Source organism: Rutidosis leptorrhynchoides, chromosome 11, assembly GCF_046630445.1.
Source record: "Rutidosis leptorrhynchoides isolate AG116_Rl617_1_P2 chromosome 11, CSIRO_AGI_Rlap_v1, whole genome shotgun sequence".
Classification (NCBI taxonomy): domain Eukaryota; kingdom Viridiplantae; phylum Streptophyta; class Magnoliopsida; order Asterales; family Asteraceae; genus Rutidosis; species Rutidosis leptorrhynchoides.
In genome coordinates, this window is record NC_092343.1 from 44985478 (window position 1) to 44996852 (window position 11375).

Genomic DNA, 11375 nt, shown 5'->3' on the forward strand with positions numbered 1-11375 from the left:
AGCCGCACGTCCACTCCAAAGATTGCTAAATACTCGACCAAAGCGGGGATAGCGGGCGGCTGCATTTGCCTCTAAACAATTCATTAATACTCAAGTTTGAAACCGCCCCTAGGCCCCACCATTTATAAACACGAACCCAAATATCCATCGCATAACGACAGAAAATTAACGAGTGCTCAATAGATTCCACATTGTCATCACATAAAGGGCATCTAACGGAATCCAAGTCAATACCTCTTTTATCAAGTTCGGTACGTACCGGAATCCGCCTTTTTAATGCTCTCCATATGAAGATCGCGACTTTAGAAGGGACCAAATTATTCTTCAAAAATTCTTCATTATTTGCATAGAGAATCCTTTCATCTAAAACTATAGCTAGCTTCTTTGTAGAAAATAAACCATTACCCGCTAGGTTCCATATCCACGAATCCTTGGCCTTATCTTGCTTCACATAATCGTTTAGTAGAGCCATAAGAGAGTCGAGTTCATTGTTGGCCCGACCCGAAATATCTCTTTTCCACCGAAAGTTGCAAACGAAACTATGATCCATCCAAGTAATCCGGTCTTGAACTCTTGCCTTTGAATCTTCGTCTAAGTGAAATAGGCGCGAGAACCTTTGCTTTAGTGGCGCGCCGCACAGCCATGTATCGTTCCAAAAGTCCGTATCCGCACCATCACCAATTATCTTTATGAAGGAGGAAGCGAAATTTGTGTCCAATTTCTCGATCATGATACCTGCACGCAAAATATTGGACCAAACACTACCACACCTAGCGTTAATCTTCCAATGGTAAATAATGATAAAAGTTGTGAAGTCGCCAAAGTTATTGGATCATTCAATGGGTTAGTCGTGCTGGTCTATTAAAATCCTTTCGTTTTAAAAAAACCCTTTTACCGGCAAGTCCAACGAACTTCTAAGTCCTCCAGTTCTAAATCACCATTGTACCTGTAGATACGGATTTGGCTACGGTGCTAGTCCTAACGAGTTAAAAGTTGTTAGTTTTAGAATACGTAACGATATTTGTGTGGTCTTCGACTTTAAAAGCAATTCGTGGAGCTCATGGAATACAAGAAAATACGGCATTATACACTTCAGCTGGATTAAACATCCTATGACTACGTTTGTAAATGGATATTTGTATTGGTTTAAAGTCGTGTGGGATACGTTGATTGTCCTCAAGTATCATGATTAGAAACTTATTTAGAAATCGAAATAGTTACGAGTACTTTACAATCACATCCAAAAACCAATAAAATGACAGCATCCCTGCCACTCTGCTAGTCACGATTGTATAATCAAAATTCAAAGATGGCGTGTACAAATTAAGTGGTACTTTTGTTTAAAAAAAAAAAAAAAAAAAGTGTTGTTTATCTCTAAAAAAAACCATAAATTTTAAAAAGTAGCTACTTCCCCAAAGGAATAATTATCAATTTATCATCACAGGTCAATGGCTGTTTTTCAATTATAGTTTGTGAGGTTTGATATGCTAACATTATCACAACCATAAGATACAATGATTTAAATATCTTACTTCATCTTCTTCCCTTACATACATACCTTACTTTGATACATACAATCAATCAATGGCTAAACACAATGGGATGAAAGACCCGGGCTGGCTAAGGCTAATTTCATGAACTCACTGTACGTTTCAAATTAGCGATTACCTTATTTTGGAAGACATGATCAGTATGACAAATACAAAAGGGATATAGGAAGTCAAACCCTCTTAATTTAAATGGGTTTAATTGATGTGTTCTTTAAGGCAATTCGATGATGCGATGAAGTCAATCAATGGTGTTATTTTGTTGTGACCAGAGTTGTGAGTATCGACCATTATTCGCCAAGAGAACTTCATGAGGACCTTGTTCTACAACCCTTCCAGATTCCAAAACAATAATCTAACCAAAATCAAAACAAGAAAAATAAATCAACCCAAATCGAGAATTTGACCCGCTTATAACAACAGGGGGAAAGCATTGCCCAATTTAAAAAACAGTAGAGAATTTGAGAAAGTGGGACTTGCCTCGTCACACTGCATTGCAGTTGTAAGTCTATGAGCGATAAAGACTGCTGTTCTGTTATTGGCGAGAGACCTTAACGCGCTTAATATCTCTGCTTCCGTTGTGCTATCTAGAGCACTTGTTGCTTCATCACACAACCTGGAAAAAAAAATGATTAAAGTTTTATGTATCATCTAAAAAACAGATATTGGTGTAAAAATCAAGTCATTGGCATATATTATTATTAACCCAATGCACGAGACGACACACTTACAAAATGGGAGGTGCTTTCAAAAATGCACGAGCTAATGCAACTCGTTGTTTTTCACCACCACTAAGCTGCCAAATTAAAAAGATAATAATGATAATCAGGAAATGAAAGTTAACTTCTGTTGAACCAATTGAACTTCAATAGGGAACAATCCAAAAGACACAAGATTATTCATTACCCAGCTCGCCAATTAACTATAGGATGAAAAATGGTTATCAAAAGCTGATGTGGCAATTTCGACCCATTTACACACGAATGGGTCAACTCTATGTCTTATCTCTAGCAAGCCAATAGGGTAAAATGACAAAAAGTAGCTAACAAGGAAACGGGTCAAATGGGTCGAGAATTCTGCAGTCTACTTTTACGACTACCCAAGTCTCTAGGCATAACTCGCATTTGACTCATAACATAGTCATGCAACTATAACTATTTATTTATGATACAAACAATCATCAAATAAGGAAGTCCTTTAACGTATGGTTTTAGGGAAGTATAAGAAGTACGAGGCTTAGTTTGATTAATTTGTACTTAGAAACAAATAGATAACAAGGCACCGGCAAAATAAACAAAAAAATTATACACTTTAGACTACTCACCTTAAGACCTCGTTCCCCTACAAGTGAGGAATATTTTTCAGGGAATTTCATGATAGTGTCATGAATTGCTGCTTTTCGGGCAGCATCGTATACCTATAACAACCCTATTGATTAGTAAAAACAATTCATTTAGTAGTATTATAATAATAAAAAAATAATCTCTCAAAGGAATAAACCTCCTCAGGGGTTGATGAGAGACAACCATACTGAATATTGTGGAATATTGTATTGTTGAATAAAACCTGCTCAGAAAGCACACAAAAATCATGCAAATGCTAACTTAAAAGGGAAACACTATTTGCTTAGTATGTGAACAAAGATATGCTCCGTATAAAACATTAAATATATGAATTTATATCAAACTTACTGTATCTTGTGGAACAACACCAATATGTTTCCGAAGGCTTTCAAGTGTCACCTTCCGTATATCCTGACCATCTATCCTCACCTGTCAAGCACCAAATGTGAAAACCTTATATATTTATCATGTAAAAGATAACATTTTGATAATAGTAAGGATTGTAGTTTCTGTGATATAAATTGCTTCAAATCAACCCACTACCAATACATAAAACTCACCGGTTTTGACCCGGTTACCTGATCCACCCATCTATCACTACAAGATAGTTCCATACCAATTAGTGACAAGGTTGTATAACTTGCTACTCGGGGAGTAATCGGTCGGGACCTTTTAGGGAGTACTCGGCCACTTGGAGAGTACTCAGATGTTGACCAAGTTTGACTTTGACCGACTTTTACTGAGTTTTGACCAATTTTCCAAGTAATCCCAAGTTTTGGCTGAGTTTGACCAAGTTTGACCGAGTACTCCCCGAGTTGCAAACACCGAGTACTCCCTGAGTAATTCCAAGTTCAGCAACAACACTGATTTAGTGATCAATTAACAGAGAATTAATTACCGTGCCAGATTGGGTGTCAAAGAACCTAAAGATCATCCTAAGGATTGTTGACTTCCCTGCACAAGAAATTCAGTATATAGACATTAAGTATTTATTACGAAAGTACAACGATTTTCTTTTTTTATTTTTCATCATCAGCTTTAACTATTAAAACATGAGGAAGAACAATTATTATGTAATTCAAATTGAATATAAACAGTAGACCATGGACACAACATACATTATAAAAACCATCTATATAAAATGTGGAATTGGTGGGTAAAAAGTTATAGAAAACTGAAACCTCACCACTGCCGCTAGTTCCAACGATAGCCACACTTTTCCCAGCTGGCACAACAAATGATATCCCATCAAGGATCTTTCTTTCTGTCAGATAACTGAAGTTGTGAAAACAAAGTGCATATCAGCTACAAAATCGACAAATCTTCATAGTTCATAACTTCGTATTATGCAATGTTTGATACACATAAACAGTTTATAAGTTATTATCACAGGCATTTTTGTACAACAGATCAAGTATATTGCACACCAAGATATTGTTGATAACTGAAAATTCATGTATATAAAGCTATTTTCAGTAAAATAATTGTGGAAAATATATTAGGCAATCAGTGAGAAGCAAAAGTTAGTGAGTACCACTAGTCTTTAATTGCCAAGTAAGTGCATCACTACTTGTGACAACAAACTGACACGTGATCATGGTTGTAAAAGTCCCCCGACTATGCCGACAAGTCGGGATTTTGAAGTAGTACTAGTCTCCATCTTGACCGATTTATTCGGTCAAAGTTGTTAAAAGTCCAATCTAGTCGGTAAAATTTGGATTTATTAGTTCAAATCTGGATTTATTCTGTCAAAATCGGTCAAAGTCGGTCAAAGTCGGTCAAATACAGTCAATGTTGGTCAATGTCTTATAGTTCCCGCCTAGTTTACCTGAAATGAACATTTTCAAACTCAATGCTACCCCCGCTCAACTCCAGAGGCTTTGCGTCATTTTCATCACTGATTTCTGCCTTCTCCTGCACAAACATGAAAGTGACACCGATTAGAGAAGGCAATTTTGATCCACTTGTTATTACTTATGAAAGGGTCGATTCAGTTTATGATAATATGTAACAGGTGAAATCAATTATATTATATTTATCTAAACAGTAAACAATTTAAATGGGTTGAAAGTCAAACAAAGTGTTTTTTTAATGCTTAGAAGCCTTCTAACTCATTTTAATCCATTAGCATAGAGATAATTTCAACTTTTGTAGTGTTCGAATTAAATATGTATTTAATGTATTATTAACTCTAGAGTCTCTTAGTTTACTCATCTCCTTTGGGTTTCTCTCTTGTATCAATATATATGTTATACCATCTCAAATCTCATGATCAAGTAAGTAATACAAGAATATATTCTCTCTTCATATATATAGTTACATGTAGTAAGCATTCAAATACTGAGTATTTAGGAGAAGCTATAGAAATTATGGACAAAACATGTTTCAGACCCACCTGATCTAATCGCAAACATTTCAACACACACACAAATTACTCGTTTTGACCCATAACCAAACCTTGTCACCCCTAATAATATGAAACCATGGAGAACATATGTAAACGCAGGACCATGCAATAACATATGAAATTCAACCATCGCATTTATTTACATATATTTAAAGAACCTATTTAGAAGTTTTAGCTTTTGCGATGTTCCATTTATGAAGTCCTAATTTGAAACTTTGAAATAGAATAACGAATCATGATTGATATATAATAAGGATGCAAGATGTAGAAGATGGAAACTACCTCAAGTAGCTGAAACATTGATTTCATGTCAATAAGACTCTGCACAGTTTCACGATAAACACTGCCAAGAAAATTGAGTGGAAGAGACAGCTGGAAGAGGAGTCCATTAACCATAACCTAAACATAACATATTTTTAAGAATTTGAAAGATTTATGATTATAAATATTTAATGTGTACTGAATAAGATTACTACATGTGTCCATACAAACAACGTGTGTCTATATACAATAGTAACCTACGTTTGTCATAAAATGATTTAAGAGGTTGTATGCATTAGAAATACACTTTAGATGACTTTCACCCCTTCACTTTGTAGTTAAACTTTTAAATTGACCCGTTTGAGGTGCAACATCGCTCAAATCGAACCCATTTATATGTAAATCAGTAGGAAATGCTATGTTTAATTTTCAGGAGTGAAATCTATGATAGGGATATAAAGGCTTACCAAATCACCAACAGTTGCAACACCATTCATAATACTATTTGAGCTTAATACCATTGCTGCTGAGAGAGCTGTACTGAATATCAGAGTTTGACCAAAGTTCAAAACAGCAAGACTACGTTGTGTCTTCAAGGCAGCATCTTCATACCCTGCGAATAAAAGCTATCAAAGTTGATCCAAGACATACTAAAATATAGTATAGATAGCAAGATGTATGAAGGGTCAAAACGGGTTTGGGTTAAAAAGAATCCTTTATTTAGTACAAGTCAGATCAAGATAGGTCAGGTTAACCCTATCACACTTTTTGTACATTATTCTGTATATAATTTGTGATTCTATGATGAAAAATAAAATATTATCACAACAGAAAGTTGGGTATATCCTGCTAATGGCACATCTAAGAAGAAAAGCTACTTACTTTTTAGATATTTATCATATTCATCAGCTTCAAATTGCTCATTGTTGAAATACTTTACTGTCTGACCAAAAAATATATGAACTCAGTACAAAAGAGAGCACAGAAAGAAACTGTGAATGTAAAATGTTACAAATTTATCATTCATGATTCATATGAATACATAAAATTGTTTAATTCTCACCTCATAATTAATAAGTGAATCGATTGCCCTTGTACTGGCATCATTGTCAGCTTTGTTCATATCCATCCTAAATTTAGTCCTCCACTGTAAGAGAAAAGTGGAGGTAAACATAGTCAAAAGAACAGGTCTAATTCAAGTGAGAGGAAATTGGAACAGATTAAAAAAAAAAAGTACTTGTGTCACAGCCAATGTAAAGGCGACGTATGCAGCAACTGATAAAGAAGTAATCCATGCAAATGGTGCTCCAAAGTTGTATGCAAGAATACCTGATACCAAAGAAATCTAAAAAACACATGCTAAGTTAGCAGAATTGAGATATGTAAATGACAGTTGGTATGTTGAAATACAAAGACAAGAATAAAGTAAGTTATATTGCAATCAAACTAAATATAAGGATAAATTGGGTTGAATGATAAAGGAATGAAAAAGTAAACAAGGGCAATCGGTTGAGCATTGTAAATAAATTTTCAATGTAGTCATAATACTAAATAGACTTGGTAAAAGCTCATTAGAACGTCAAATAAGATTACAGTTTGAGGTTGTTTACTTATGAATTGTAAAAAAAACACAATAGAAACTAATAGTAAACAAACAAAATCTCACCTCTAATATAGTTGGTACAACATTAAATACCATGGCGGATAGGATAAAGTTAATAGCTCGGCTACCACGATCAATAATTCGATTTAAAGCACCAGTTTCTCGGCTGCAAATGGAAAAGAAAATATAGTAAAATGAAGAGAACTGATTAGCAACCTCAAATTCAGGATTCAAGAAAATACAAAGCATTAAAAGGACATCAATATAATGAATGCCCAACACACTATTTGATAAAGCCAACTATCTAATAATACATTTAGTTGTTTGATTAATGTAATGAGACAATAATTCAATGCTGAACCTATTCACTTTAGATGACAGTAAGAAAACTAATTGACAAAACAAGTTGAAATGACTGGTTAGATATAAGCAAGACAAACTGAGAAAAAACATCAAACCAATGTTATGGTAACAGCGGCCTCTTTTGAGTCAATAATACAATTACCTCAACGAAATATGTGGTTTCCTAACATGTTCATAGTTATTTTACACGTTTTTTTAATTTAAATTACTGGCACTAAAAAAGTTGAAAATTTAACCGAAAGTTTGATCCAATCTAGTGCAATTCAAACACGAATTTGGTTGATATACCTAAGGTGATAGCGCAGATCAAGCTGGTGCAAGTGTGTAAACACCTATAACACAAAAAGTATATCATCAGCTGCTGTTTTAATACCTTATGCTATGAACACAGTTGTGTAAAAAATAGTAAACAAGAAGCAAACTGATCATACCTTTCTCGAAACCGACCTGATAGTCCGCAATGCGACTTTAGAAAACACTGCAGTTCGCAACTCTGTGACAACAAAACAAACAGAATGAGTCCAATTGAAGGAGGGGGAAGGGTGATGCATAATGGGTAAGGTTCATCATCCTATATTTGGTTTTATTATATAATGTATGTTCAGGTATGCAAAATCACAAATTTACAATAAGCATCAGCGATTACTTCATAATGAACTACCGTTGAAAGCAGAAGCCCCTGTACGTGCAATTCCATAACCAATCAAAACAGCTGCTGGGCTCACAAAAACAGCCAAAGCTGTTGGATTAGCAGCTGCAAATTCAGAAAGTGAACCAGGGTTTCCTGTTGCAGTTGTCAACCAATCAACAGCTAGCTTGAATAAGAAGGGAACTTGAACATTCATTACCTGATACAGAAAAAAAAAAAGGTGACCCGTTGAACAATGTGTACCCAATTGGACCCGTTATGTTACAGAAAACTAACAGAATATTCCTTACTAACCTTGGCACCAACCAAGAATCCCATAGCAGTGAGCACTCTAAGTCTAAATTCCGTGTTATCTTTCATCCACAAGTATTTTGCAAGTGTACTAAGTATTTTAGCATTATTGATTTTCTCTCCTGTCTTAACATGATTACTTTCGCCCCCCTTTTTATTATGATTCTGATTCTGATTCGTACCCTTAGCATCATTGCCACTGGATGTTGTCAATGAAACATACCCGTTAGGTATAGAACCCTGATAATCACAATATCATAAACATGTCAAAAATCGTCTGAATATTTACATTTTACATAAAATTATACGAACAGGCTTACACATACATTAAATCTGTAATGATAGTGCTTATGAAACTCAATCGACTAAACCCTAAACTTCAGCACCCTAGCAACAACCAACTCATATGAAGTAATTAAAAAGCTCAAGTTACACAAATCTGAAACCCACCTCTATCCTATGATACCGTATCCCACTGCCTCTTTCTAGAGTCAAAAGTCAGGATCCATTTTCAAATCAAACATAGAGTAATTAGTTTACAGTTTACAAAGTTGAATAAACTGCTTATATGGTGTACCCATCCTTTTCTATATGCATAATTAGTTACTAAACTCCAATAGCTCTAGGATCATGCAAGCGAAACAACCAAATCCATTAATCAGCTATATGTTGATTTACTTCACAGGTTCATGTTAAACATAATCTCACAAGAGGTCTTAGGTTCATAAAGAACCATCACAAGATGATCTAGTGGTTCGCCTCACAAGAGGTTTCATGTTCAAACCTCACTAGCAGCACATCTTGAGGTGGCCAAAGAAAGGATCGAAAATGGTCACATGATAACTCGGTTAACCAATGTACATCCAAGTAAAAATACTCGCTTTTCCCCGGCTAAGCCGAACAGGGAAACCTCCTCCATTTCTTATTCTTGTTAAGCAAAATTACAAAACTTTAACATTAATTATACTAAATTAAAAATGCAATATATCATAACTCAGCTAGTATATATTCTACTTCATATAACTTTCAACGTTAAACAACACAGAATTAAGCATAACTACACAATTTAATAGCAGATTCAATATATCATGAGCCAGCTAGTTGATTATATACTTCATATAGATTTCAATAAATTCATTTGGACTAGAGTCAATAACAGGATTAAACATAATTACAAAGATTAAATAGTTAACATACTAGATTTCAAATTCAACACATCATGATCCAGCTAGTAAACATCCTACTTCATACAAACATTTACAAAATCATCTGGTATAAATTCAATTATAGAATCTTACATCTTACATAGCTAATAAAAGTTAACAAGTATATACATACACACAATTACTTACAGGTCTTATAAGGTGAGATTGAGATAAATCTGAAGCAAATGCATTCAACTGTTTGATAAAATGCGTGGATCTTCTAGAAACATTCCACGGATTACATACATTACCACTACCTGAATTATTATACGTATAATTTCGCAACAGAAATGAACGACAATTACTCGAACTATTCGCAATCGTAGTTGTATTATTAAATACAGTTTTCTGAAGAAGAATAAGGTTACGAGCCCTAGAGCACCTTGCGCCAATTATTGATTGCATTTTTCAGCTTAATTTAAATTAAATTAAACGTTGTAGCATTTGAAATCGGTTGACTATATGAAAAAGGAATTAAAATGATGTTATTGTAATTGAATTTTGTGATTAATTGATCCGATAGAATGATATGGATCTGATTCGAAAAGAAAAAAAAAAGTTTGAAATGGAATTGACGTTCGTCGGATAATGTTGTGAAAGTCCGGTGACCGGCGAAATATTGCGTTTATGTTGTAGTTAGGAGTTGGTATTAGTATTCACCCGATAATGAATTTTATTCCGTTACGAAAGTTAACAGGAAGACAAGTACGACTAAATTAGATTTTTTTTTTTTTCTTCCCCAAATAACGAAATAATATAAATATAAGACTTAATTACACGAATGGTCACCGTGGTTTGTCAAATCTTGCAACTTTAGTCACTATAGTTTTTTTCTTGCAAGTTTAGTCACTGTGGTTTGAAAATCTTGCAAGTTTAGTCACTCCGTGTAACAGCCGTTAATTTTATACCTTAAATGTCAGTCACGTGTCAAGAATGCGAGGGCATTTTAGGTATTTTATCACTTCCTTTGATACTTTCCCCTTTTCCTTCATCTTCAAAACCCTAAATGTAGTTCCAAAACACAATTTCACCATCACAAAACTCTGTGGCCTTATTAAACACAATCAAACCAAGATACAGAGAACTGCACAAAACAATCCATGACAAAATGGGTCCATTCTAAAATCATAATACCCACAATCTTATTTCATTAACAAGTTACATGTGAAAAAAAAAATTCAGAACCAAACGTAGCAAAATCACAGATCACGTGTTCATCTGTTGAACCCAAAATTAAGTGTTCATCTTTTGAACCCAAAATCATGGATCCGGTTCATTAACATAAATGAAGGTGATGACGGTGAATGGGTTTGTAATACCTGAGTAACCTGCAACTCCACCGAAGTTAACATAAAAAGCTGACTATTGTAAAGCTACAATTGAAACCACAAACACCTGAAACAACATATCGGCAGCAACATCACTAGTTTCTTATTCCGATCTTGCTTCAGATCTAAACTTGGTGTAGGTTTCAAAGATGTAACGAAGGGTATCAATTTCAAAGATCTTATTTCAGATCTTGCTTCAGACCTCCGCCACGCACACCGCCGCCAATTGTTGGGTTATGATATGGAAGAAAGCATGAAACCTGCAAACGACAACGAATTGACGACATTTCAGTCACGTATTCCGGTCATCTACAAACGAGAAAACTTGAAAACTACAACGAATTGAACGAGTTAGGGTTTCGGTGATATGACGTCACA

At 34.7% G+C, this 11375-nt stretch overlaps 1 protein-coding gene across 1 annotated transcript; it reads right to left on the reverse strand.

The window, feature by feature from the left end:
- Window positions 1-1403: 1403 nt before the first annotated feature.
- LOC139876292 (ABC transporter B family member 25, mitochondrial-like) lies at window positions 1404-10323 on the reverse strand. The gene is made up of 20 exons (XM_071863596.1): window positions 9817-10323; window positions 8468-8704; window positions 8186-8372; window positions 7956-8017; window positions 7813-7856; window positions 7225-7327; window positions 6796-6903; window positions 6622-6705; window positions 6441-6501; window positions 6026-6171; window positions 5580-5696; window positions 4719-4804; window positions 4077-4165; window positions 3789-3844; window positions 3239-3319; window positions 3048-3113; window positions 2872-2964; window positions 2279-2343; window positions 2028-2163; window positions 1404-1902 (listed from the first exon to the last, which is right to left on the reverse strand). Exons 1-20 carry the CDS (start codon window positions 10072-10074, stop codon window positions 1789-1791), a joined length of 2193 nt encoding a protein of 730 aa, XP_071719697.1. The 5' UTR covers window positions 10075-10323; the 3' UTR covers window positions 1404-1788.
- Window positions 10324-11375: the final 1052 nt, after the last annotated feature.

Excerpts from the sequence above, each read along its gene's own strand:
- LOC139876292 (XM_071863596.1), bottom strand. The coding sequence starts at position 10,074 with ATGCAATCAATAATTGGCGCAAGGTGCTCTAGGGCTCGTAACCTTATT. Across the intron at positions 4,166-4,718 it reads TTTGAAAATGTTCATTTCAG|TTATCTGACAGAAAGAAAGA; the intron begins GTAAACTAGGCG and ends TCACAACTTCAG. Across the intron at positions 3,320-3,788 it reads TTGACACCCAATCTGGCACG|GTGAGGATAGATGGTCAGGA; the intron begins GTAATTAATTCT and ends GGTGCTTGACAG.